The following is a 27,995-nucleotide window of genomic DNA, read 5'->3' on the forward strand; positions in this document are numbered from 1 at the left end:
TGGGGGCGGGGAGGGGGGAGCACCATCCCTCTTGTTATTGTTTCATCTCATGCTGGAATTACAGGAAATTTTTCTATGATCTTAACTGACCTTCCTTTAGTTGTATATATCACTTGTTTAAAACTTGGGATGCAGTTCTTTGGACTCTTGTACAAATTATGTCAGTAGTTTTGATATATGAAGTCTCAGCAAATCTCACCAGCTCAACTAAGATCTTATCATTAAAACAGCATGGAATTTCTAATAAGCCATCGCCATTAAAAGTTGAGATCTTGCATGGCAAGGCACCTTGGCTCAGTTGTCCTTATCTCATGAAACTATTTTAAGGAAGAGTCCCCAATGTGATGCTCAGACATAAAGTTGATACCTTTGAGCTGTGACCCAGACACTTGGCAGCAAAGACCAGGTCCTGTCTGGAGCCCCCCAGCTGTCCACAAGGGGATGTCTCTGGATAGCAGAGGCTGTTCTGCTAAATGATGTGTTTGAACCAGTCACAGGGTGTCAGCGTGTTGGAGGCAGCCCCCTGCGTAGTGAGCAGAAGGGCCTTGACCCGAGTCCCTAAGGCATGTGAAAACACATGCATCTCAGAGGAAAACCCCTAAGTGACAGGACTTGGTGTTGAGAGCCTGGAAAGTGACCTGCGTGGAGTCAGGCTTCTACATCTCAACAGTCAGAATAACAAAATGGAGAGACCCTGCGCAGTGAGCAGAAGGGCCTTGACCCGAGTCCCTAAGGCATGTGAAAACACATGCGTCTCGGAGGAAAACCTCTGGGTGACAGGACTTGGTGTGGAGAGCCTGGAAGGGACCTGCGTACATCTCCACAGATTGACAACAACAAAATAATGAGCGAACTTCCCAGGCTCAGGCTAGGAGGCGATAAGATTATGTGTGTGAGAACTAACCACCTGGTACCCTACTGTCTGAGGTAAATAGATAATAGTAAGAAAATAGACTAATCACTCATGCATGTTATCATTATGTGGTATGCTTTGATGTTACACCTGCTGCAATTAAAATAGTGTATAATGAGCACTAAGACAATAAAGATTTACTGCATGGTGGACATGACAGTCCCCCATGTCTGATTTCCCTCACCATTGTGTCCCAGGTCTCGGACTCACTAGAAGTCCACATCAGCCCAGTCCCCACTTCTTGCAGGTTGCTGGCGGTCAGGTCTCTCCCCTCGGGCATACCTTACAGTGAAATGTGCTAAGTCCTGAAGCTGGTTTCCCAAAGCCAAAGTCCCACAGGTAGTGCCTTCAGTTCATGACACAGTGGGGTTCCGAGGGAAGAGGGCCTTCTTGCAGCCCCCTTTAGGGCAGGACGACTTTGGTGACATCATCACTGGTGATTTGGGAGCTCACTGGACCCAGCTTGTGGGCTTTGGTAGTTCAGTCCGCATCCGCCGTGGTCCATGCTGAGAAAGTTCTCAGGTACCCGTATTCATTACTGTGAAAACAGGATTATGAATATTCTGTAGAATTTTCATTGTTGGATGTTCTCGTTTTTGTTAACTTTAAATTTGTACATAAGACAAAGCTTTAGGGCCTCCCCAGTAGTGCAGCAGTTAAGCGCTGGGTTGCGAAGCTGCCCGCAGCCTCTGCAGCGCCGGTTCGATCCCCAGCTGCTCCCCAGCCACCGGCGGAGGTTCCCACATGGCGCGCAGACCCCTCCTGCCGCCCGCTGCTCCCCTCAGCAGTGTGCTTCGGTCCTTCTGCCTGCTCTGCTCCCCGCTCTGGCTCTGGTGAATTCTCTCACCCTTCCGCACTTCTGACTGTACCCAGTGCTTGTATAAATAAATAAATAAATAAAAATCTTAAAAAAAAAAAAAAAGACAAAGCTTTAATAGTACCTAGTGTAGGAAGAAGATAATGACTCCTTCTTCCTAATAAGACTTAAGGAGAAGCTTAATGGTTTCCAGGGATGATTCCAGCAATTGGAGTCCTAAGTGTAAATTCCCCCCAGATGACTTTTTAGAGGTAGTTTTTCAATACTGACATTCGATGGGTGCTGAATAATAATATTTAAGTTCATTATGGGATTTTTGGGTTTTCACAGTTAGACTGTTTTTGCTTAAACTGTTAAACTGTACATCAACAGTTGTGAAACTTAAAAAGTTTTTGAAGTGCAGTTGGAATGTGAATGATCCTCATAGCTGTTTGCCTTCTCAGAGTCATGAATACATGGCCCACACGCCACAAAATCCATCTGTGAAAGTGAGGCTTGATCATCTTGGTTTTCGGGTATATTTACAAATTTGCATTCCACTGCTTTAGCATGTAAGCTCTGCCCCTTTGTCAGGGTCTCTGTTCACATAGAAATACGTGTAGGTGGGCCTCCCCTGGTGGTGCAGCGGTTGAGCGCTGGGCTGTGAAGCTGCCCCCTGCCTCTGCAGCGCCGGTTCGATCCCCCGCCACCAGTGAGGATCCCACATGGCACGACAGACCTCTCCTGCCGCACCTGCTGCTCCCCTCAGCAGTGTATTTTAGTCAGTCTGCCTGTTCTGTTCCCCGCTCTGGCTCTGGTGAATTCTCTCACCCTCCCGCGCTTCTGACTGTACCCAGTGCTTGTATAAATAAATAAATAAATAAATTTTTTAAAGATTTATTTATTTATACAGTCATTTATTTATACAATCAGAGGTGCAGGAGGGTGAGAGAATTCACCAGAGCTAGAGTGGGGAACAGAACAGGCAGACTGACGAAGTACACTGCTCAGGGGAGCAGCGGGCGGCAGGAGAGGTCTGCGCGCCATGTGGGACCCTCGCCCAGTGTCCGGGGATCGAACCGGCGCTGCAGAGGCTGTGGGCAGCTTCACAGCCCAGCGTTCAACCGCTGCACCACCGGGGAGGCCCAATAAATAAATCTTTAAAAAAAAGAAAGAAAGAAAGAAAGAAATACTTGTAGGGAAGCTCTCCATGCAATAAAGTCGTAATTATAGCTGCTGTTTACTCTGTACCAGCATTGCTAAAATACTTTAAGCATTTTTGTTATTCCTCATTACCAGAACTCTTCATGGTACTTACTATTATTCTCATTTTATAGGTTAAATGGAAATAAAAGAAATTATATGTTACCCCAGGTTACCCAGCAAGAAAGTGTTAGAGTGGGGATTTTAGCCCAGGTCTTTAATTTTAAAATCTCTCTGCATACATGAAATGTGCTCTAAAATGGAGGCTACCAGTGTCACCCAGGGCCGGTTGGGACAGTGCAAGTTAAGGCGGGTTTGGAAGTAGCATTTCCTTCCTGCCAAAATATAGCCTTCAGGGGAAGGGGAAAGATGGGACAGGGCAAGGGATGTTGACAGCTGGGAAGTGCTGCCTGTCCCACCTGTGCCCAGGGAACATGACCGGAGGGGGAGGTGATTCCAAGAACAGAGCCCTAGAACCTGCCCTGCTGGCTCCAAGGCCTGGTGGGGTGGCTTCTGTGTATTCATCTCTTGAATCTACCCTCGCTCTGGATTCTAGCTTTCTCCAGCATCAGCCCCGCAGCCCTAGCTTCTACCCAGATGAAGCGCTGCCCTGCAGATAGGAATGTCCCCCTTGGAGCTCTGCAGGGTGAAAACAGACGAGACCTAGGTTGGTTCAAGTGGTTTGTGAGCTGAGCAGAGCAGAGAAAGGAAGGTGGAGTTTGTTTAGTGTACAGAGAGAGCAGAACTAAAAGAAAGCCACTGGGCTCAGTCACTGAAATGGAATCCATTGGGAAGCCAGCGATGATTCTTTTGGACCCGGGTGATTAAAGAGCACCTGTAATTAAATGTGGCACGAGGTAGGCTTTTCACACAAAGCATGTCAAGGGCGTGGTTCCAGCAGAATATTCTGACTGCAGCCACAGTAGTTGCTTGAATAGAATGTAATTTTGTGTGTGTCTGTGAATTTACCACTTTTTTGTCACTATTCTGTTTCACTCTAAATTGCTCCCCTAGAGGTGCTGCAGCAGCTCCACCAGCAGCTGCTCGAGGCCGAGCGGAGGTCCATGACTTACCTGAAGCGCTACAACAAGATCCAGGCTGACTACCACAACCTCATCGGCGTCACGGCGGAGCTGGTGGATTCTCTGGAGGCCACCGTCAGTGGCAAGATGGTAAGGAAGCCCCACAGTGGTTCCCGTGTCTGTTTTGAGATGAAGGGTGACAGGCACGGGCTGCCAGGCCTTCTGGGCACTCCCAGCCAGTGACACCCCCATAAGCACCAAAGGGCCAGGCTGGCAGGTCACCCCACTATCTGCAGTAGTTCATCCACATGCCCCACCCCCCTAGGTCTTCATTCCCCCACTTTATTCTTTTTTTTTTTTTAATTAATAAATTTTATTTTTATATTCCCCATACAATTGCAATCCCCCCATTCTGACCCCAATCCCTCCCCTCCCGCCCCCCACCCCCAAAAAAGTGTCTCTGGTTCATAGTTTTTGTTGATTTTGATTTTCACTTTCTTATAGTTATTCATTTTCCTGGTCCCTTATTTAAGTTTTCTAGATTCCTGCTATGAGTGAGACCATCCGGTATTTTTCTTTTTCTTTTTGGCTTATTTCGCTGAGCATGATCCCTTCCAGCGTCATCCATGTTGCTGCAAATTGCATGTGTTTATCTTTTTTGAATGCTGAGTAATATTCCATGGTGTATATGGACCACATCTTCTTGATCCAGTCATCTATTTTTGGGCATTTGGGCTGTTTCCAAAGCTTAGCTATTGTAAACAGTGCTGCTATAAACATAGGGGTGCAGGTGTTCTTTGGAATTGATGTTTCTGTGTTCTTTGGGTAAATACCTAGGAGTGGAATTGCTGGATCCTGTGGAAGCTCTATGTTTAGTAGGTCCAGAAATCTCCACACAGCTCTCCATAGTGGTTGGACCAGTTTGCACTCCCACCAACAGTGCAGAAGAGTTCCTTTTTCTCCACACCCTCGCCAACATTTGTTGTTGCTAGTTTTTTTAATATGTGCCATTCTCACTGGTGTAAGATGGTATCTCATGGTAGTTTTGATTTGCATTTCCCTGATTGCAAGTGATGTTGAACATTTTTTCATATGCCTGTTGGCCATTTGCATTTCCTCTTCAGAGAAGTTTCTTTTTAGTTCCTCTGTCCATTTTTTGACTGGATTATTTTCTTTGTTGTTGTTGAGTCTCATCAGCTCTTTGCAGATTTTTGTGATCAGTCCTTTATCATTAGTGTTGGGTGCAAAAATTTTCTCCCAGTTGGTGGGGTTTCTCTTTGTTTTTGTTATTGTCTCTTTTGCTGTGCAGAAGCTCTTTAATTTGATGTAGTCCCAGCTGTTTATCTTTGCCTTCACTATCACTGCTTTGGGTGATGCGTCTGCAAAGATGTCTTTGATATGCAAATCACGTAGTGTTTCGCCTATATTTCCTTCTATGTATTTTATGGTTTCAGGTCTTATGTCTAGTTCTTTAATCCATTTTGAGTTGATTTTTGTTCTTAATGGGAGCAGAAATTAAATTGTCAACAGATAAAGTTACCATTTGGTGGCCTAAGAATGAGGGGATCCCCGGGGCATCCAGGAGAGCTGCAAGTTTGCATGTATTGATCTTGAATCAGTCTCCTTTATCATCTGTTTCTAGAGTGTTTTGTTTTTTGTTTTTGTTTTGGGTTTTTTTTTAAATATTTATTTATTTATACAAGCACTGGGTACAGTCAGAAGTGCTGGAGGGTGAGAGGATTCACCAGAGCCAGAGCGGGGAACAGAACAGGCAGACTGACGAAGAAATACACTGCTGAGGGGAGCAGCGGGCGGCAGGAGGGGTCTGCACGCCATGTGGGACCCTCACTGGCAGCCAGGGCTCGAACCAGCGCTGCAGAGGCTGTGGTCAACTTCGCAGCCCAGCGTGCAACCGCTGCGCCACCAGGGGAGACCCTGAGTCATGCATTCTTGACAGAACATTAAATATCCTTCTGCTTCACCCTTCGAGCTATGGAGTTTTCCACCATGTGGCAGGGCCTTGCTTTTGCAAGTCAGGTCCCTGTTGGTGGAGGTTTAAGTTGTTTCCAGTTTCACGAATTATAATACAGTGGAAGGTATCCTTGGAGATGAGTCTGTTATGTTTTTTAAGGTTGATATTCCAGATTGAAATCTGTGCTGAGTTCCTCCAGGATGGTGCCGCTAATCTGATTTGAGGGTGTAAGTTCATTTCTTACACTCTTGCAGATCCTGTGCTTCCTCATTAAAATGTTTATATTTTGCAAATTTGACTAATTCCATATGAAACTGAATGTTTTTATATGCTCCTCTTATTCATTTAACAGATGCTTGTTGAGTGATAACTAGTGCTAGGCCTGTTCTAGGCATTTACGTTCATCTGGCAAAAATAGATACCATGAACTCACGGGGAGCTCATTCCAGTCAGGGGAGAGGCGACAGGCAGTAGACATAAACATAATAGATAAGTAAATTATGATAGAAAATGGTAAGTGCTGTCAGAAAAAGAAAGTGCAGCCAAGCAAAGGGGATCAGAGCTTGGGGGAGTCCATGGAGAGGGTGGTGTTCAGTGGGTGGTCAGGGTGTGCTTCCTTGGTGATGGACATTTGAGTAAACCCTTGAAAGAGGCAAGGGAATTCGTTACGCTGTTTTCTGGGACTGACCCAGGACTCAAAGCCAAAGAAACAGTCAACACCAAGGCTCGAAGGTGGGAGTTTTTGAGGAGCGATAAGAGGAGCCTCCTGTATGGGGAGCTCAGGGAGAAGTGGGGAGCGGGACCCAGCAGGCCCAGGGGCCTGGCAGTGATAGTGAGGAGGTGGGGGTGAAGGGATCGGTGGCCATTGTTAGTCCAGAGATCGTTTGGGGAACACTTGGAGGGGAGACCGTGGTGGAGGCAGCAGCTGAAGTGGGAAGTGCTTGCTGGGAAGCGTCGTGAGGCAGAGCCAGCTGTGTTGAGAGAGCGAGAGAGAGATCAAGGATCCAAAGTTGTATCCCAGCTTCGCACGTTGCTGTTTAGACACAGCCCTTTACTCATAATTCATCTTTTATAAATATTTTCCTCAGTTTGCTGCTTTTTTCCAATTTAGCAAAATTTGCTTTTGTCCGGAGTCAAACCTATCCATTTTCCCCTTTATCATTCTGCCTTTTCATAGTGTTATTAAAGAAGCTTTTCCCACTGAAGAAACCAAAATAAATTCTCACCCAAATTTTCTTCCACTGTGTTTTTTCTTTTTACTTCCACCTTTTAATTAAAACTTAACACTAAAGTCAAATATAATGTTGAACTTGAAAACTCTAAGAGGGAGCAGTCCAATATTGAGAACACTTCAACGACAAGGAATATCAACAATTATTTGCCTATAAGCACTCAAAATTGAATTATGTTTTTTCTTCTAATTCAATTACCTTCCTAACTTCTTTCCACTAATAGTTTCAAATGTGTTTTAATATGTTAGCATATATTTATAATGTAAAATGAGCTGACTGTTTACTATTTATGACCAAGGTTTCCAAAATATTGAGAATGATAACATTTTCCAAAATACAGCATTTTCTAAGATTATAAGAAGATGATCATGAGAAGATTTTTGAGAGCATATACCTCATTGGTCCACCCATCATATTTTTTCATTTTGTTCTGACATCTTTCCACAGTTAATATGCCCAGGAAATAAAACAATTTTTACATAATAACTGTATTTCACAAACAGTAACATCTGTCACAACAATAACATCTGTCAATTCTTTTTTTTGTGGGACCCTCGCTGGCAGCCAGGGAATGAACCGGCGCTGCAGAGGCTGCGGGCAACCTCGCAGCCCAGCGCTCAACCGCTGCGCCACCAGGGGAGGCCCAACATCTGTCAATTCTCTTGAGCTCCTGTCAGTGCTAAATTTATCTACACTTTGAGACAAAACCAAACATAAAAATGGTTGCTTACACAGCCAGAGGTTTTTTTTCCCAATTCAGTATATTTACTAAACGTTGTGCCAGGTTCTGCGGTGGCCCTTGAGGGGTTTTGCTCTGGTAGCCCCTGGAACTCAAACTATGCCACAAGACAGAAGACATACTCCGGAGGAGAGAGACAGACAGTTCTACGGGAATGTGGTGGAGGGAAGCGAGAGTCCAAGTCAGGGCGAGCTCCGCGTGGGGGAGTTTCAGGTCTGTTTGGAGAGCTGTTTTATGTGTTTCATACGATGTTGAGATGAAAGAAAGCATTTGGTCATAACCACCTCATCCCTCTCCCCCTAGTCTGCCGGACTACCTGTGGCTATGGCTTTCATCTTGCCTTTATTCTTCACCTATCCAATGACTCCAAAGACTAAATCAGGACTGTGGACTTCCCACTGCAGACGTCCCTCGGAGATCACCACGTCTCAATAAACAGCACCGCCAGCTGTACAGTGACCTAAAAATCTAGGCACGAGGCTGGGCCCTTTCCTCCTGCCCGGCCATCTCTCATGTCAGCTGTCACCTCCAAAACATGCCCAGAATCCACCTGTTTCTGTTCCCAGCACTGGTAGATGCGGCCTCTCTGCTGGATGGCTGACGTGACCTCTTCATTGGTTTCCCCCCTTCTACTCTCGCTCTCTGCAATCCGTGCTTCACCGAGCAGGGGAAAAAATGATCTTTTAAAGATATAAATCAGAGCCTGTCATTTCTGCAGCTTAAAATTCTTGCCTAGCGGCCCCTTCCACAAACTTTCACTCCGAGCTCTTGACGTTGGCCACAAAGCCATGATGACGTCCTGCTTCTGACCTCATCTCCACTTCGGCCCTCGCTAAGCTTATTTGTGTTCCTTGAACAAACTGAGCTTCTCCTTACCTGAAGGTCTTTGTAGGATCTGTTTTCTCCTGTTTTCCTGGGTCTTCCTCACCTCTGAAGTGCAGCCCCAGTGTCCTCTCCACAGAGACACTTTCCTATCCACACATGCAGGCCATTCTCTGTCCCAGCACGCCCTGCTGGTTCTCTGCATCTCCCTGTCACCAAAAATTTTTATTTATTTAGTAAATTGAAACTAAAATAGGAATAAACTAGATACTGAAATGATATCACCATAAAGTTAAGGGAGGAGAGAGATTTAAGGGGAACTTAAATTAGCAGTTTTCAGTGCTCTGCAGACACTGAAGATGGTGGCAGTGGCGGGGACAGCTAACTTTGTGACTGTGAAGCTGGCATTCTGCGGGCATTATCTAATTTAGCCCTATGTCCCTGTGCGCAGGAAATGTTAGTCCTATTTTTAAAATTAATTTATTTTTAACTGAGGTGATATTGGGGTACCACCATCAATTATCACCACCAGAGTGCACCCACGGCCCACTCATCCATAGTCCAACACCACAGGCCAGTGTGCTTCCGTCCCTCTTTCTCCTGGTGGTTTTGTTTGTTTGTTTGTTTGTTTGTTTAAAGATTCATTGATTTATGCATACAAGAACGGGGGTACAGGGCAGAGGTACAGGTGGTAAGAGGATCCACCAGAGACAGTGGGGAACAGAACAGGCAGATTGACTGAAATACACTGCTGAGAGGAGCAGCGGGCGAGTCAGGAGAGGTCTTCTGTGCCATGTGGGTTGCTCCCTGGCCGGGGATTGAACTTGTGCTGCGGTGGCTGCTCTTTGCTTCATAGGTTGCATCTTAACCCCATGCGCCAGGGAGGCCCTTGTTTGTTTTTAATGTTTCATTTTACTTTGAATCTTTGATCCATGTGGAAGTTCTGTTGGTAGGTGATGGAAGGAAGAAATCTACTAAAATCATTTGAATCAAAACCATTTACTTCTTTCTTTCTTCCTTTATTTGATGGCCGCCTTTACGTGCAGTGGATTTTAAAGTCTCCATTGACCTCAAGTCATGCCTTATAGGGGTAGGGAGATCAAGGGGAGAGGGAGCAGCCCATTAACATCACCATGTGGAGGGAGGTCACCCCAGGAATCTCCAGGCTGGGGAAGAGTGTGTGCTTCTCCAACAACCAGGTACGTGTAGAGAGACATCTGGAAGGATGCAAAGTTGTTAAAGGCAGTGACCTTTCGGGGTTGGTTTGGGTAGGGTGACGGATGGTCTTGGGGTGAAGTTGTGGCCTCTGTGCATTTTTTAAAAAAAAATTTAAAAAGATTTTTAAAAATTTATGTATACAAGAACTGGGGTGCAGGCTAGAGGTATGGGGGGCGGTGAGCGGATTCACCAGAGACAGAGTGGGGAGCAAAACAGGCAGATTGAGTGAAATACACTGAGGGGAGCAGTGGGGAGACAAGAGAGGTCTGCCATGCAGCACGGGTCAGCTCCCTGGCCAGGGATGCCGCAGTGGTTGGCGATAGCTTGATAGCGCTGAGACCTTAACCCCTGTGCCACCCGGGAGGCCCCCTCTGTGCATTTTAAACAAGCATGAATTATTTTGATAAAATGAAAAGAGGAAATATCACACATTATGACACCTAAATCACAGTAGCTTGTGGGAGAAGAAGGAAAGACTGAAGAAGAAGCCACTGTAGAGAGCAGGGAGGGGCGGGCACTCAACCTCATGTTGTCAGGCCCTCGGTGATGGATGACAGCCCCTGTCACCCCACCAGAAGCATTTCCCCAGCAACCTGTCACGTAGGAGACGTCCCCCTGTCCCCTGCCCGCCGTGACCTGGATGGGGTAGCCGTTCCCCCCTCACTGGACTGATCAGGAGAGCAGGAGGCAGAGCTGTGGTTTTCTCGAGTCACACACAAGAGCCACACGTGCAGATTTGAAGCCCAGCGTTCTTCCCAGCGCGTTGCAGGCACCCAGCGGCTTTATTGCTTGAATTCACAGAAAACAGTCGAGTTTGTTTCACATAGCAAGGGAACCACGTAGAATCACACAGCGGGTGCTGTTCGGTGATCAGAGCTAGGGTCGGTCAGCATTTTCCATGTCCGCTCAACACTGTCACCCCAGAGCCCCTGGGAGAGCAAAACTACCCCCTATTTCTTGAGAGGCCAAGCCCGCCTGGTCCCGCTGAGCTGGCTGTGTCCTCACGGCCCGCTGTGCTCTCTCTGCAGATCACTCCCGAGTACCTCCAGAGCGTCTGCGTCCGCCTCTTCAGCAACCAGATGCGGCAGAGCCTGGCGCGCAGCGTGGACTTCACCAGGCCCGGCACGGTGAGGCCCTGGCCCTGTCTGCCCCCAGAGTAGACAGGCCGCTAGGCCCGCGTAAAAGTACCCTTGGGAGGCTGCGTAACAGCTTGGCTTTGGGGGTCGCTCAGCTCCTAGAAGGAAAAGCTGTTTGTGAGACGGAGCAGCTAAAGAAGCCCCGGGGTGGGGGACAGGCCTGTGTGCCTCGCCGGGTGAGGCCCCCAGATGGGGCTGGGGCTGGGACATCAGCAACAGATCAGTCGGCGCAGAAGGAAACTAGTTTCTTTTTAAAATGACTGCCCTGTGGGAAGTTGTACGGTCTAAGACAGGAACTCTGTGTTTTCTTTTTCTTTTTTAGCTTTTTCTTGGAATAATCACAAATTTACAGAAAAGTTACAAAAATAGGACAAACATTACTCATATACCCCCCAAACGTTACTCATATACCCCCCCAAATTCATGGACTGTTGGCGTGTACCCATTTATTTACTTCCTCACCCTGCACAGTCTGTCTTGTAAGCCATTTGCGGAGAAGTCACATGTGCCCTGCCCTTTCCTCCTGAATACTTCAGCACGGCGTGGATTTCTTACTAGGAATATTCTCTCTCTCTCTCTTTTTTAAAAAATTTATTTATTTATGCATACAAGAGCTGGGGTACAGGCCAGAGATGCGGGAGGATGAGCGGATTCACCAGAGACAATGGAGAACAGAACAGGCAGAGTGACCGGAGTACACTGCTGAGGGGAGCAGCGGGCGAGACAGGAGAGGTCTGCTGCGCCATGTGGGTTGCTCCCTGGCCAGCCGGGGATTGGACTCGTGCTGCAGAGGCTGCGGATTGCTTCACAGTGCAGCACTTAACTCCTTGTGCCACCAGGGAGGTCCTGGAATATTCTCTTATTATAAATATGGATTCCAGGCTAATTTACATTTTCCATTTTGTCACTTGCACCGTCACTGGCCTATGTGCCACACCTCCCCGCCGACTGTCAGGTGGTGCATGGAGCTGACAAGTCCTTTAACCTCCTTGAATCTTAAACACGTGTCAGTCTTTCTTTGCCTTTCAAGACATGGGCCTGAGGAGAATATAGTCCACCCTCCCCTTTAAAAATAGAGCAGCTAACAGCTGAAAGAGTCACTAAAAGCTGCCCTCATGCTTGACGTTTCCTTGTGATTAGCTTCAGGTCTGCATCGCGCACCACAGGGTGACGCAGGTGATGATGTGTCCTTCTTGGAACATGGGGGACATGGTGTGGAGTTGGGGTTTGCCACCAGGGGCATAAGGACACCAGTATCTCCCGAGGGAGTTTTCACACTTGCCAAACCCATGCCCCTGATGCCATATCAGCCCGCTACCCGGTCCAAAGGCTGAGCAGGTGACAGGTGCATCTGACAGGGTATGGGGGCCAGGTGACCCTGAGGCTTGCGGGACCACAGCACGGCTTACTTAAGGTTGCGTCTTCATGTTAGGGGCTTCACAGGGGCCTTTTCAGTATTAAAAAAAAGTATACCCTCCCTCATTCTCAAATAGATTTGAATAACCTCATGATTACAATATGAGAAAACACACACCTGAGAAATGGAAAAATAAAAACTAAAAAGAAAGAAACTGGTTAGATCACGGAGGAGCAGGAAGTAGATGGTGATCGTGGGGCCAGGGCGAGGGGTGCAGGCCTCCATTTGTGAGAAGGACAGGCTCAGGGGTGCAGGCACAGCTTCTGACTGTTGTCGGCAACCATGCTGTGTGCTCAGGCTGCTGAGAGTCCATCCCGAAGGTTCTCACCACACATAAGAAAGACGGCTCCGTGTGGTATGGGTGTGTTACCCGCCTGGCTGTGTGGTGCTCCCCCAGTGCTGCGTGTCGGCATCACCCCAGTGACACTGGGGCGGGGAGGGAAAGCTTGTGGCTAAAGGAAATGAGAGGAGGAGAAATAAAAGTCAGCCGGGGCTCAGTGTTCACTTGGAGAGGGAAGCCCAGTTTGGTTCCGAAATTCCCAGCAGCCTGTGAGGGAGGGATGTGTGAGCAGCTGCTTGGTGCTCTTGTGAGGACAGAGAGGGAACTTATAGCAGTTTCCTGCAGCTAAGACAAGGGCGCTACATTTGCAAGCTAGGAAGTGCAGGGGCAGGAGGACCCCCCAGGAGACAACCCCCACTCCATAGCCACGTTTCAGTGCCCTGATGTTCCCTAGCTGACCCCGTCATTCTCTGGATATTTTCCAGGTTGGCATGGCACCCATTTAAATACATGCCTTAAGAGACTGGGTGGTAAATGACGGTCACATGCTAAAAAGGTGGGGTGGGGCGCTCCTCTCGCAGATCTTTATAGAAAGGATGGGATAATGGGGCGAAGAGGAGTGTGTGGAGTCACCGGACTGGGAGGTTTCCTTTTAGATGCATCCAGATTTGGGGACTGAGCCTCCTTTCGTCATCGACTCCAAGTGGCGGCCTTGGAGATACAAGTCCAGATGCTTCCGGGGTGGCGGCATTAAATATGCTAAAGGCCCAAGACTTGCAGTCAGCCTTCTTGTGAGCAGTAAAAACCTGGGGGGAGAGGGATTGGTTGGTAGTCAAGGCCTTGTTCAGGATAGCCACGGGCAATTGTTCAGGAAGCGTTGCTGTGGTGTGTCTTCCTGCTGGGGAGGATTCTTCTAGAAGCTTCCTCATGTGAGGACTATGGCTCTGGCTCCAAGTTCCACGTTTTCAACCCTTGCTTTCGCCCTGATGTGGCTTTCTTAAGTCTTGGCAAGGGGCCTTCCCTTTACCCTCATTTCCACTGCCTTCCCAGAGCCTTTCTGGGCCCAATGCCCTGGGAAGGCGGGGGAGTTGCTCACCAGGCCCCTCTCCCAGGACACCATGCACCAACGCCTGTCACCTGCCTGACTGACCCTGGTGATGCGAGCCTTGACATCTTAGGCCTCAGCCGGCTGGCAGAGCTGCAGTTGGCAGAGGGCGCTGTGCCTTCCGCCCAGGCCTTCCCCTGAGCTCCACACCTGAGGGCTGGGCCTTCCCCCATGAGTATCTTACAGACGCACCACCTTCTCTGGGGCCACACCTAGGCCGTCTTTCCCTCCAAACAGATGGTCTCAACTCCTGTACTTGGACTCTGTGAAAGACTCATCCCAGCACTGGGAGCCCCCCAGGGGGCTTGTTGAGGCCCTGTGCTCAGCAGTCATTGGTTTCCTCCCTCCCTGCCCCCATCTCTGTGGCTTTGTGTTTTCTTAGCCTCTCCTCGCTCTGTCCTGGCGCAAGTGAGATTCCCTAACCCAGCTCCGTCTCCAAGCTCTCGCCTTTGGCTGGCTCCTTCACATGGGAGCTGGAGTGACCCTTCTGGCGGTGGTGTACCTGTTTATGCCTCAGGTTGCAGGAAGAATCGAAGTTATGTACACAAGTGTCCGATCATGTGCTCCCTGGCCTAATGCCTGTCGTGGCCTCAGGTCCAGAGCACTCCGCGGGGAGCCACAGCCCTTGCTCCGATGCCTCTCCGGGCTGAGCACCCTTTCCTCTGCAGCCTCCCCAACTGTGTTACACCCCTGCTTGTGGCGTGCACTACCCCTTTCTCTGCCAGACTGGGCCACGGCTCCCTCCTCCGCCATGTGGCTCTTCAGTGGGTGACTGAGGCTCGTCCTTGCATCTCCCGCTGTGGCTATTTAACCTTGTGAGATAATCGTCTCCTCCATATGCCGATGCCTCGTCCAGGGGCCGGCTTCCGCTGTCGCTCACTCCTGCACAGCACAAGTCCACACACTCAGTGTCATACCCATGGGTACAGGGCTGGCCTAAGAGGGGCCCAGCCCAAGACGGTGCCCTCCTGCCCCCCGGGGCCTCAGCAGCCACTGTGGGGTCCCTTCTCTGTTCTTTCTTTCTTAGCGTCCCTGGGCTGACCCACCGGCTGCCACACGCAGAGCAGCATTTCCAAAGAGTGGGCCAGGGGCCCTGATCCCACAGGATTTCCATCCCCTGTTGAACTGCCGATTGAGTAGGGTAGACCCAGGTTATTCACTCACCTCTGCTCAAGAGACTCTGGAGACACCCCACGGCCAGGGCTGCTCACCCCAGCTTCCCCAGCCAGTCTCCGAGCACCTCCTGACCTCACATGTATTAGCAAAGCCTTTGGCCTGCTGTGCTCACCAAGAGTGTCCATGGTCCTCGTGGACCATGACGCTCTATGGTCGGCCCATCCTGTGCACTGCAGGACGGCTTGTGGCCTGCCAGGCTTGCACCCATTCCATACCCAGTAGCACCCATAGTGGTGACAACCAGATGGTCTCCAGACTGTGCTGGGGCCCTCTGGGGGCAAACTCTGGTCAAGAACCACTAGGGAGAAGGAGAAATAGCATCACACAATGTCAGAACGCAGTGGAGGCTGCCCAGGGCTGGGAGAGGAAGGTGAGGTGAAGGCTGAGGCTGGGAGGGGGCGCCCGGGACTGTCTGAGCTGAGCCTTTTGGGATGGGCAGTTAAGGAGACTGGAGGGTGGGCCCAGGCCCAGAGAGCGAGGGCTGTGGGCAGGGCATCCACCCCCACGGGGCGTGTCTGAGGAGATGAGTGGGCCTGGGGCAGGGGCAGGAGCAGACTTGGCCCCTTGGCTGGATATGGAGGGAGCTCAGAGCCCGAAGCCCTGGGGTGGAGCAGGGCAAAGAGTGGGCTTTGGAGCCAACTGCCTGGTTTGACTCCTGGGCCAGGGCATGACCCTTAGCCTCTGTTTCCTCATCTGAAAATGAGAGTAACAGTGGCTGACAGGGCTAGGGCTAGGGCTAGGGGTACATGCAGAGCTCCGAGGGCAGTGTGCCTGGCAGGAAACACTTGGTCACTGTGATTTCTGTCACTGAAGTCTTTTTTTTTTTTTTTGGAGATGTGTTGGGTTCGGAGGGCGGGGTCCTTGGGTTCACTCTGGGAAAAGCTTCCCCAAAGCTCCCCGTTCAGCGGCACGGAGCAAGTTTCCCAGGTGAGCTTCTCCACGAGACGGAGACGTTAGTTGTATCCAAAAGAGCAGGTTTATTATGAAAAGGGGGAGAAGGAAAGGACACTTGCACGGACACAAGCAGCAGCAGGAGCTGCCCCCAAAGGGACAGGCTTGCTACGAGAGACCTGCGTGGGCACAGCCTGGCCGCCTTGGGAGAAGAGCAGCCTCTGCTGAGGGAGGTCAGGGAAGGGACACACCAGCAGGGTCACAGGTCACAGGCAGGCAGGAAGGCAGCTGCCCTGCAGAGGGAGCGAGTCGGGGGCTCTGCAAAAGGAGAAGGTTGGTGCAGAGAAGCGCCTGCGTAGGCACAGGCGGGCAGAAGGGCGGCTGCCGCTAGCCAGAGCAGAGATGGCACCGGTACCATCTTCCTCCACTCCTTGTGGAGTGGTTTATTTTTGTTGATTTCGAACAACTATGTAGAATTTGAAATGGACCAGAGAGTCTACAATGGCCCCCCGCACCTCCCCGCGCCCGCAGGTGGTGGGCAGTGATGAAGGCCTCCTGGCTCCTTCACAGCGAGGGGCCCATTCCCTCAGCGCAGCTCCGCTGTTTTTGTAACTTGTTGCATAAAAATCTCAATCATGAGGGCGGAGCAACATGGCGGCGAGGAGACGCTGCGAGTAAGATCTCCCATTAAAAAAAGTGAATAGGGAGGAAAAGCGGCAGGTCCCAGTGAGAAGTGGGACACGGAAGATAAACGGGTGACGCCAGCGAACTGCCCGAAGAAGAAAGTGGCCATAAAAGAGGACTAGAGGGGAGGGAAGCGCAGAACCCTGCTCCCCTCCCCCGCCCACAGAGGCGGCACTCTCCGACCGGCAGAGGGGAGGAAACAACAAACCAAAACGGCCAACAAGAAAAATGGACGCAGCAAGCGGGACTGTGAGTGGAAAGGAACTATTTCAGCCACCACACCCCGTGAACGGGAGCTGTGGAGAACCCTGCAGGATCCGCCGCGGCGGTGAGGGAACGGCTCCGGGCGCCATTAGAGAAGAACAAAGACCCCGGGAGACGCACACAGCCCTGGCTGCCGGTAAGCTTGCGCGGATAGCGGCGCGCTCGGCGCGCTTGAAAAGCAAGTGCAGACCAGGATCGTGGCTGCCCAGGTCCCCGAGCCTGCGACCTAGGCTTGGGAGACGACCTAGGCTTGGGGGGAGGCGCGGAGGTCCTCACTGAGGTGAAGGTCCCTCCCTGAGTGAGCAGGAACCAGGCGCCCAGGCACGGGAGCGGTGCAAAAGGCGCCATTCCCGCACCACTGAACTGGGCTACAGCCCGCGTCCTGGAACTGAGGGCTTTGGAACTGAGACCCGGGGCACGAAATTAGGGGCGTGGGTTCCCCACGACGGTGGGGCACAAGGCAGACACAGCACCCCAAAGCCGTTGAGGTGTACCCTACCATCCCCGCTTTGCTCCCTGTCCCACGGCGTGGAAAATCAGCTCCCCAAGGGCTCTAGGAGAGATCTTTGGCGCCACCTAGCGACTTGAAGCCAGCACAGGCTCCTGAAGGAACTAGTGGCCAGCTGGGGAGTTAGCCCACACCCAGCCCCTTCCGAACAAGTAGTCTGAGCCCACAGGGAGAGCGAGCACCCACAGCCAGGGCAGACCAGGCACGCAGAAGAGTGTGCCTGACACCGGACGCGCAGGGAGTGTGTCCCGCATCACCATTTTAGAACAGGGACATTTCTTCAGTAAAGACTACCTGCAGAAGGCTTCCTCAGGAGCCAGAGGTGAGCGGGGGAAGTTCGCCCACACCAGACCCCCTCTGGCCTGCAGTCCAAGCCCAGAGGGGGAGCAGGAACCCACCGCCGGGGCAGACCAGGCGCACAGGGGAGTGTGTCCCCACATCGACATTTTAGGACAGGGACCTTTCTCCAATAAAGACTGCTTGAAACTGACAGATGACTCCAGGAGGAACCAGAGGGGAGAAGAGAAGCCCACCCAAGATGCCAGCCAGTCCCAACAACACAGTGTCCCAACGCATACGGCAAATTAGAAAACAGACAGTAGGGAGGAGAAGAACCACACGCAACCTAGCAACTCTCCAGAGAAAAAGCACACCACAAAAAGAAAACCAGCCCCCAGATTGCAACGACAGTAACTTGGAAGAACTTCTGAGCCTTCCAGAAAGAGAATTTAAAATTGCCGTGATTAAAAAACTGACAGAAGTCATAAAGGAAAACAATGATAAGGGAAAAATAATCAACGATCAGAAGAATGAAATTGAGTCCCTAAAGAGGGAAGTAAAAGAAATGCAGGAGATCAAAGAATTAGTGGAAGAACTAAAGAATTCTGGGAAAAGCAATGAAAGCAGAATTGATGAAATGGAAGAACGAATAAGTGCTCTTGAAGACACAGAAATAAAAAGAACCAAAACAGAAAAGGAAAGAGAAGTACGAAGGAAAAAGAATGAAGAAAGACTTCGGGAACTATCTGACTCCATGAGGAAAGGAAATATAAGAGTTATAGGAATACCAGAAGGAGAGGAGAGAGAAGTAGGAACAGAGAAAATATTCAAAGAGATAATTGAAGAGAACTTCCCAAATGTGAAGAAGGAGCTGAAAATTGATATACAAGAAGCAAGAAGAACACCAAACTTCCACGACGAAAGAAAAAATACAGCAAGACACATAATAGTAAAGCTCCCAAGAATCCAGGACAAGGAAAAAATAATGAAGCTGGCAAGAGGGAAGAAACAGATAACATTCAAAGGAAAGCCAATCAGGCTGACATCAGACTTCTCCGAAGAAACACTACGGGCAAGGAGAGAGTGGACAGTCAACAGACTCCAAGAAAACAGATGCCAACCAAGAATACTCTATCCCGCAAAGCTCTCCTTCCTCTTTGAAGAAAGAATATGGACCTTCCCAGACAAAGAGAAACTCCGGAATTTCATTGCAACTAAACCCCCACTCCAAAAAATACTACAAGGAGTCCTAAAGCCAGAACCTCAGAGGGACGAATAACAATGAAAGAAGGCCAAAAAAAAAAAGTTATTAAAAGAATAAATAAATAAAATCAAAGGAAAGACAAACACAATGGCAAATACAGATGTTAACATATCAATATTAACTCTAAATGTAAATGGACTAAACTCTTCAATAAAAAGACACAGAGTTGCAGCCTGGATTAAGAAACAAAACCCAACCTTTTGCTGTCTCCAGGAAACACATTTAGCTACAAAAGATAAAATAGGCTCAAAGTCAAAGGATGGAAAACAATCCTACAAGCAATGGCCAAAAAAGAAAGCAGGAACAGCTATACTTATATCAGATAAAACAGATTTCAAACTCAAAAAGATAAAAAGAGACCCCAATGGTCACTACATTATGATCAGGGGACAATACTTCAAGAAGAAATAACACTCATTAACATATACTCACCAAACGAAGGAGCACCAAAATATATCAGACAACTGTTGTCTTCTCTGAAAACAGACATCAGAGAAAACACATACGTAGTGGGAGACTTCAACACACCACTATCAACAATGGATAGATCAACAAGACAAAAAATAAGTAAAGAAACCAAAGCTCTAAATAAGGACCTAGAGCAATTGGGCTTAACAGACATCTATAGAACACTAAACCCCAAAAAAAACGGAGTACACATTTTCTCAAGCGCACACGGATCATTTCTCCAGGATCGATCACATACTGGGGCACAAGACAAACATCAACAGATACACCAAGATTGAAATCATACCAACCATCTTTTCTGACCATGAAGGCATCAAACTAGAACTAAACCATAAAAAGAAGGCAAGGAACTTTCCTACCTCATGGAGATTAAAAACCACACTACTGGAAGACCACTGGACTAATGAGGAGATCAAAGAAGAAATTAAAAAAATTTTTGAATTGAACGACAAGGAGGACACCAATATAAATGTATGGGATGCAGCAAAAGCAGTAATAAGAGGAAAATATATAGCAATAGAAGCTCACATCAAGAAACAAGAAAGAACTCAAAGAAACACCTATCTCGAAGCTCAAAGATCTAGAAAAAAAAGAACAACAAAAAAACCCCAAAACCAGTAGAAGAAAAGAAATAATAAAAACCAAAGCAGAAATAAATGAAATTGAAACTAAAAAAACAATCCAAAAGATCAATGAAACCAAGAGCTGGTTCTTTGAAAAAATCAATAAAATAGACAAACCCCTAGCCAGGCTCACAAAGGAAAAAAGGGAGAAAGCACAAATAAACAGGATCATCAATGAAAGAGGAGAAATCACAACGGACACAGCAGAAATCAAAAGAATAATCAGTAACTACTATGAACAGTTATATGGAAATAAGTTTAATAATCTAGAGGAGATGGACAAATTCCTACAACTCTACAATCACCCAAAGCTAGATAAAGAAGAAATAGAACACCTAAACAGACCAATTACAATTAGCGAAATTGAAATGGTAATCAAAAACCTCCCCAAAAACAAAAAGCCCAGGACCTGATGGATTTACAAATGAATTCTACCAAACATTCAGAGACGAATTAGTGCCTATCCTTCACAAACTCTTCCAAAAAATTGAGAAGGAAGGGACAATACCAAACACGTTCTATGAAGCCAATATTACACTAATACCAAAACCGAACAAGGACAACACTAAAAAGGAAAACTATAGGCCAATCTCCCTAATGAACACTGATGCAAAAATCCTCAATAAAATTTTAGCCATCAGAATCCAACAATGTATCCATAAGATAATTCACCACGACCAAGTAGGATTCATTCCAGGGGCACAAGGATGGTTTAACATCCGAAAATCAATCAACGTTATCCAACACATCAACAAAAAGAAATATAAAAACCATATGATAATATCAATAGATGCTGAGAAAGCTTTCGACAAAGTGCAACACCCATTCATGATAAAAGCCCTTGAAATTCTTGGGATACAAGGAACATACCTCAACATCATAAAGGCCATCTATGACAAGCCAACAGCCAGCATCATTCTCAATGGTGAAAAGCTGAAAGCAATTCCATTAAGATCTGGAACAAGACAAGGATGTCCACTCTCACCACTGCTTTTCAATATAATACTGGAAGTCCTAGCCAGGGCAATAAGACAAGAGAAAGACATCCAAGGAATCCAAATAGGAAAAGAAGAAGTCAAACTATCACTATTTGCAGACGATATGATATTATACATAGAGAACCCCAAAAACTCCACAGAAAAGCTAGTTCAACTCATCAATCAGTTCAGTAAAGTGGCAGGATACAAAATCAACATGCAAAAATCAGTAGCCTTCCTATACACAAACAATAAATCTGAAGAAGAAGAAATCAAAAAAACCATCCCTTTTGTTATTGAAACAAAAAAAATCAAATATTTGGGAATAAATCTAACAAAAGAGATAAAGGACCTATACAAAGAAAACTATAAAACACTGTTAAAAGAAATAGAAGAAGACACAAAGAAATGGAGAGACATCCCCTGCTCGTGGATTGGAAGAATAAACATTATTAAAATGGCCATCCTTCCAAAAGCAATATACAGATTCAATGCTATTCCAATCAAAATTTCAATGTCATTCTTCAAAGAAATAGAACAATTATTGATGAAATTCATATGGAATCACCAAAACCCCGAATAGCCAAAGCTCTCCTGAAAAAAAAAAAGGGAATGGAGGCATTACACTCCCAGACTTCAAACTATACTACAAAGCCATAATCATCAAAACTGCATGGTATTGGAACAAGAACAGACATACAGACCAATGGAATCGAATAGAAAATCCAGAAATAAATCCACAGATTTATGGTCAACTAATCTTTGACAAAGGAGCAAAGACTATGCATTGGAGCAAAGAAAGTTTGTTCAATAAATGGTGCTGGGAAAACTGGGTCGCTACATGCAAAAGAATGAAGCTTGACCACTACCTCACACCATACACAAAAATCAACTCAAAATGGATTAAAGAACTAGACATAAGACCTGAAACCATAAAATATATAGAAGGAAATATAGGCGAAACACTACGTGATCTGCACATCAAAGACATCTTTACAGACACATCACCCAAAGCAGTGATAGTGAAGGCAAAGATAAACAGCTGGGACTACATCAAATTAAAGAGCTTCTGCACAGCAAAAGAGACAATAACAAAAACAAAGAGAAACCCCACCAACTGGGAGAACATTTTTGCACCCAACACTAATGATAAAGGACTGATCACAAAAATCTGCAAAGAGCTGATGAGACTCAGCAACAACAAAGAAAATAATCCAGTCAAAAAATGGGCAGAAGAGCTAAAAAGAAACTTCTCTGAAGAGGAAATGCAAATGGCCAACAGGCATATGAAAAAATGTTCAACATCACTTGCCATCAGGGAAATGCAAATCAAAACTACCATGAGATACCATCTTACACCAGTGAGAATGGCACATATTAAAAAAACTAGCAACAACAAATGCTGGCGAGGGTGTGGAGAAAAAGGAACTCTTCTGCACTGTTGGTGGGAGTGCAAACTGGTCCAACCACTGTGGAGAGCTGTGTGGAGATTTCTGGACCTACTAAACATAGAGCTTCCATATGATCCAGCAATTCCACTCCTAGGTATTTACCCAAAGGACACAGAAACATCAATTCCAAAGAACACCTGCACCCCTATGTTTATAGCAGCACTGTTTACAATAGCTAAGCTTTGGAAACAACCCAAATGCCCAAAATAGATGACTGGATCAAGAAGATGTGGTACATATATACCATGGAATATTACTCAGCATTCAAAAAGATAAACACATGCAATTTGCAGCAACATGGATGGCGCTGGAAGGGATCATGCTCAGCGAAATAAGCCAAAAGAAAAAGAAAAATACCGGATGGTCTCACTCATAGCAGGAATCTAGAAAACTTAAATAAGGGACCAGGAAAATGAATAACTATAAGAAAGTGAAAATCAAAATCAACAAAAAACTATGAACCAGAGACACTTTTAGGCGGGCGGGGGCGGGAGGGGAGGGATTGGGGTCAGAATGGGGGGCTGCAATTGTATGGGGAATATAACAATAAAATTTATAAAAAAAAAAAACAAAAAACAAATAAAACAACATGTTATCAGAAAAAAAAAAATAAAATGCTAAATTTTCTGGGAGGGAAAAAAGGAAAAAAAAAAAAAAAAAAAATCTCAATCATGTTGAACGTGCTGGCTCTTCTCATGCGAGGGCCAGTTACTGCTTTTCAGTTAATTCCTTCACTGGGCCAATAAAACGATGTAGTTGATTAACAAAAGAGAATTAGAATTTTGAAAGAGAAAACAATTTTAACTATGAAAAAGGGAGTTTTGGTGGATTTTCTTTGTGGCAATATGAGTTTGCCAAGATCACTGACTTAAAAATAATCTCTGTTGATGTCTCTCTTATGTTAATAATTCAACAGAGCCATGTCTTCCTTTGCCTCACCTTGTCTTCTTAATGTTGTAATTGAGATGACATTTCAAACTTACGTGCTGAACTCCTTACTACTTAGTGTCAGTCGGAGGAATGGAGAGGTAATTCCCTTAATTAAGAAAATCAAGAGTTAAAAAAAATAAAGGCATACCTGGTCACGAGCCGTTTGAAAGCGAAGGGAGTGTCTTTGTGGTTTGTGAGTACCGCAGGGGACAGCCATAGCGGACGAGGCCTCTGCCAGGGCAGGCGTATTATGTTTACTTATCAAACCGGTCAAGGATTCTGAAGTGACCTCGTCTGGAAGTCAGTCTTCATTCATTCAACAAATGTTGCTGGAGGGCCTCCTGTGTCCAGGCGCTGTGCCAGGTGCTGGGCCCGAGGGCTCTCAGCCTCTGGACCTCAGTGTCTGATGCAGGAGAAAGGCAGAAATAATTGTAAAATGCTGCCGTGCCCCATTTGATTGCAGATGGTGCAGATTTTGCACACAAGGGACCTGTGGCAGCCTGTGTCTCTTGGTGCCGTTTCTAACCTTGTGGGCTCACGTGTCCCTGTGTCGTGTCCGGCATCATGCACTTCATAGACTGCAGTGTGAACATGACCCCGACACGCACTGGGAAACCAGTCTGAGCGACCGTTGGCGGCCTGGAGCTAAACCCGCTGTGTCTCTGAGATAGGCCTCTGTCACCGTAGCTTAATACGATACAGTTGTGGATGACGTTCTGTGTGAGGACGTGGTGACGTGGGAGGGACAGGACCACTGCAGGAACCTTCTCCACAGATGCTGAGATTCCCTCTCTTCTCTGCTTACTTTATTCTCATGGAATTTTTGAAACTGATCCCAAACATTTTATTTTACAGATAAATAATCCAATCTATATCTCTAACAGATTAGGGCTTTGAAAAACAAACAAAAACTAATCACACGGCAGGGACAGGTAACACTGATTCCTTCGCATCGTGTAATAAAATCGGTGCGGCCCAAAGTCACACTTCCCTGATTTTCTCAAACGATGGTTTTACGGTTGGTGTGAGTTGTCAAAATAGGTGGCACACGTGTGTTTGGCTGTTGTTTCTCAAGTCCATTTTATGCTTTCTACAGCATTGCCTGTAGTAGGAAAAAAAATTGAATAACTGGGACAATAGTCATGTCCATTAAGTAGGCAATGGGTTGGTCTATCACCAGGATTAAAGGGGAACGGGTGGGAGGGGTTGTTCATTTCTCCATCAACACCCCTATAGTCGTTGACTTGTACAAAGCAAGTGTTATTTTTATACCCAGAGAGAAACTCTGAATGAAGATGGAGCCAGGATAACTGAACCGCTTCCACTGCTGTGCTCCTCGTGAGGTCTTTGATGAGGCAGCTTTGCATAGGCAGTTCCCCTGGGAATTTGGTCAGGATCCCCCCCCTGTTTTTTTTTTTTTTTAATAGAGTCTTACTTGGTATGGGGTAGCAGTGAGCCGGGGCGGGGGGTGGGGGGGTGGCCTGGAAAGTGCATCAGGGGTTATTGCCTAACATCTTGGGCCAGTTTCTGAATCATGCACGACTATGGCTGGAGAATCCTGGTCCGTCCCAAACTGGGCACAGATCTGTTGGTTCTGTGCTGTGTTGGTGACGTGGGACTGAGCATCACTGTCTGCGTGTAACACGGTCTGTTTTCTTCTGTCCCCCTCTCCCCGCAGGCTTCGACCATGCTAAGAGCCTCATTGGCACCCGTGTAAGTAATTGCTCTTAGGAATCACTGCTCAGGAGAATTCCAAGCAGCTCCAGTCAGCGCGCCTCTTAGCAGCCTAGCTTGAGGGAATGCCTCTGAGCACCTAGAGCTCGGTGTGGCTATTGGAGAAAATAACACCAATTTTATTTTTATTTATTTATTTATTTTTTTAAGGTTTATTTATTTATTTATACAAGCACTGGGTACAGTCAGAAGCGTGGGAGGGCGAGAGAACTCACCAGAGCCAGAGCGGGGAGCAGAGCAGGCAGAAGGACCAAAGCACACTGCTGAGGGGAGCAGCAGGCGGCAGGAGAGGTCTGTGCGCCATGTGGGACCCTCCTCCGATGGCTGGGGAGGAGCCAGGGATCGAACTGGCACTACAGAGGCTGCGGGCAGCTTTGCAACCCAGTGCTCAACCGCTGCGCCACCGGGAAGGCCCTCCAATTTTAAGTAATGTTGCTCAGCTAGAAGTATCTTTTAACATTTACTCGATTTTGGAGAGGTGGCATCAAATGGAAAAAGCTGTTGAATTGTTCCTGTGCTACTCTAGAGAAATCATTTTAATCCGTTGTCCCCGAGCACAACACAGCACTGCAGAGGCCTAATTTTATGCTCCCTGCTGGTCCACATGGGGACCAGGACCACAGGCAGCTTTTGTACACCTAAGCATTCCTGTCCAGATTTGAGGGGTGTCACCCAGGAGGGCACCCAGGGCACGGGAAACTCATCAGGTGTGAGGTTGCAGAAGCAAGGAAGTTGAGAACCTTTGTTTGGACCAGAGGACTTGGGTGGGTTCTGGGAGCCTCTGAGCCAGCCATGATGGGGAAGGATTTGCTATGAGAATATTCAGAACCAAGAGAGATGCCACACCCTTCCCTCTGCTCCACCTGCGTCCGACGCTGGCCCGCACTTCATTCTCTCCCGGGGCTCTGTGAGGTAACACTCTCGAGCCCAGACTGCCCAGGTTAAAATCCCACCTCTGACACTGGCTCTCGCACCCTGGACATCTTTGATAGCCTCTCTGTGCCTCAGTTTCCTCACTTGTAAAGTGAGAATAGTCATAGTAGCTTGACTGCTAGATTATTGTGGGGACAAAAAGAGTTAATATGTAGAAAGCACTTAGTACAGTGTCTCGCACTTCAACTGTTGGGAAGTTTGTCATTGTCCTTCCCAGTGACAGAAGAGGCGGGGTCACTGCAGAGAGTAAAAGGGCCAGGGGAGGACGGAGTAGATGGTGTGATAGTCTCCTGGGCAGCGGGAGAGTGGATGGACCACACACAGGGGTTGCAGAGCAACTTAGATGGTGATATTGCCACTGTTGGAGAGGGTAATGGCCCAAATCTGGCATTTTCCTCCTCTTCAGTAGAAGATTATCAGAACATTATCAAATTTGGCTTTACAGTTGGAACTTATTTTTTAATCTAGAGCAAGAGCTTGTTTAAATTTTAAATTATTTTTTTATTTTGAAATAATTTGAGTTGCAAAAATAGTACAAAGAACTCCCCATATCCTTCGCCCAAGATCCCCCAGTGTTAATATTTTATGCAAGGCAAGTAGAATCATTAAACTCAAAATCCTAGTGTCTATACAGTTATCTGATCTGCAGACCCGATTCCTGCTTTCCCGACTGGCTCTGCTCCGGCAGGCAGCCCAGAACCACGCACAGCCTGAGTGTCAGCCCCCAATCTCCTCTGATCCACCTCTCCCGGTCTTTCATGGCCTCGACATTTTTAAAGAATACCGGCCAGTTATTAATATGGGGTTGTCAGAAAAGCCATGGCGCGATTTTTCAAAGAATAAACATGTCATGACTTTTCCGACGACCCAATAATTGGCAATTTAGTGTCTGCCTCAGGAGGAAACACTCAAAGGAAGTGGGTTTATCATTGGTGTAAAAAACACATGAAAACAGGAGATTTCATCTGTTGCCATCTTTTCTTGCCATTTCTTCCAGACCCTCTAAAAGGATCTCATTTTGTCTTTTAAAACCAACATTAAAAATAGTTTGTAATTTTTTTACTACATCATAGGAGCTCATTACAGAAAAGTTAACGCTGAGAAACATAAGGAGAAAATGTAAGCTACACCTCGGAGGTGTTATCGCAGTTTCCACCCCACCCTAAAAACAAGCCAAACCTCCTATCTTTCATCTTTTCACCTAACACTTCATAAAATCCCATTTACTGTTGTGCAGGGACTATTACTTGGTCAAGATTATTTCCAAGTAAGGTAACCAAGAGCAAAAACATGCTCCTTCTCATATCGTGCAGGTCAAGAGGGGGGGTGTCCCTGTGAGGCAGGTGTAGCTCAACGTGCAAATCTCCTCAGGGGGCTCCCCCACTCTTGACCTGCACAGTATTAGAAGGAGCATGTTTTTGCTCTTGGTTTTCTTATTTTGAAATAATTACAGATTTGCAGGTGGTTAGGCTGCAGCCTCCTCACTGGTGGCGTCTCCACACTGGAACCAACAATGACACAGTGCCATGAACAGGCCGCGGAGCTCACAGCTCCCCACATGCGCCCGTCTCCTCCCCTACAAAGCAACAAAACCAAGCGGGAAGGCCTTTGATTTAGCGACAGGAATCTGAGGAGGCGCCTTTGTTTCTGACTGACCAAGGGCAGGTGTTGGCCCTTCGCACTGGGTCGAGCTCTCAGCAGAGGCCTCTCTTAGCTGGAATGACATCCCCGAGGCCTGTGACTGGGCGTCCCCTGAGGAGGGTTTGCAGGGCGGGCTATACCTGCCTCACAGGGACCCCCCCCCAACTCCTTACCTTGGAGGGTTGTGTGCCGCACCTTGGCCCCAGGCCTGTCCCTCACATGCCCCCAATCAGGTCCCCAGGCTCGGAGGCTCAGTGGCTTCACATTGTTAGGTAGACCTCTCCCTTGGGGCCTCCCGAGGCTAGCAGTCCCTGGGC

General features: G+C 47.4%; 1 protein-coding gene and 1 long non-coding RNA gene across 6 annotated transcripts in view; one reads left to right on the top strand and one right to left on the bottom strand.

Moving 5' to 3' along the window:
• The window catches only part of ARMC9 (armadillo repeat containing 9), a 136,984-nt gene that overhangs the window by 20,618 nt on the left and 88,371 nt on the right, over nt 1-27,995 (top strand). For all 4 annotated transcript variants that reach the window (XM_037524213.2, XM_054700155.1, XM_037524215.2 and 1 more), the window contains 3 exons: nt 3,927-4,084; nt 10,946-11,044; nt 25,049-25,083. In XM_037524213.2, the coding sequence (XP_037380110.2) occupies nt 3,927-4,084; nt 10,946-11,044; nt 25,049-25,083 (292 nt within the window). The remainder of the gene's footprint in view (nt 1-3,926; nt 4,085-10,945; nt 11,045-25,048; nt 25,084-27,995) is intronic.
• Nucleotides 933-27,993, bottom strand: LOC119256299 (uncharacterized). 2 transcript variants are annotated; one of them, XR_005127694.2, is made up of 4 exons: nt 27,852-27,993; nt 23,519-24,472; nt 8,754-8,908; nt 933-1,451 (listed from the first exon to the last, which is right to left on the bottom strand). It is a non-coding gene; the product is annotated as an uncharacterized LOC119256299 (long non-coding RNA). The 2 variants fall into 2 exon arrangements; XR_005127695.2 differs by lacking the exons at nt 933-1,451; nt 8,754-8,908 and adding an exon at nt 15,974-16,240.

This window comes from Talpa occidentalis, unplaced genomic scaffold (genome assembly GCF_014898055.3).
Source record: "Talpa occidentalis isolate TD23 unplaced genomic scaffold, MPIMG_talOcc4v2.1 talOcc4.3, whole genome shotgun sequence".
NCBI classification, from domain to species: domain Eukaryota; kingdom Metazoa; phylum Chordata; class Mammalia; order Eulipotyphla; family Talpidae; genus Talpa; species Talpa occidentalis.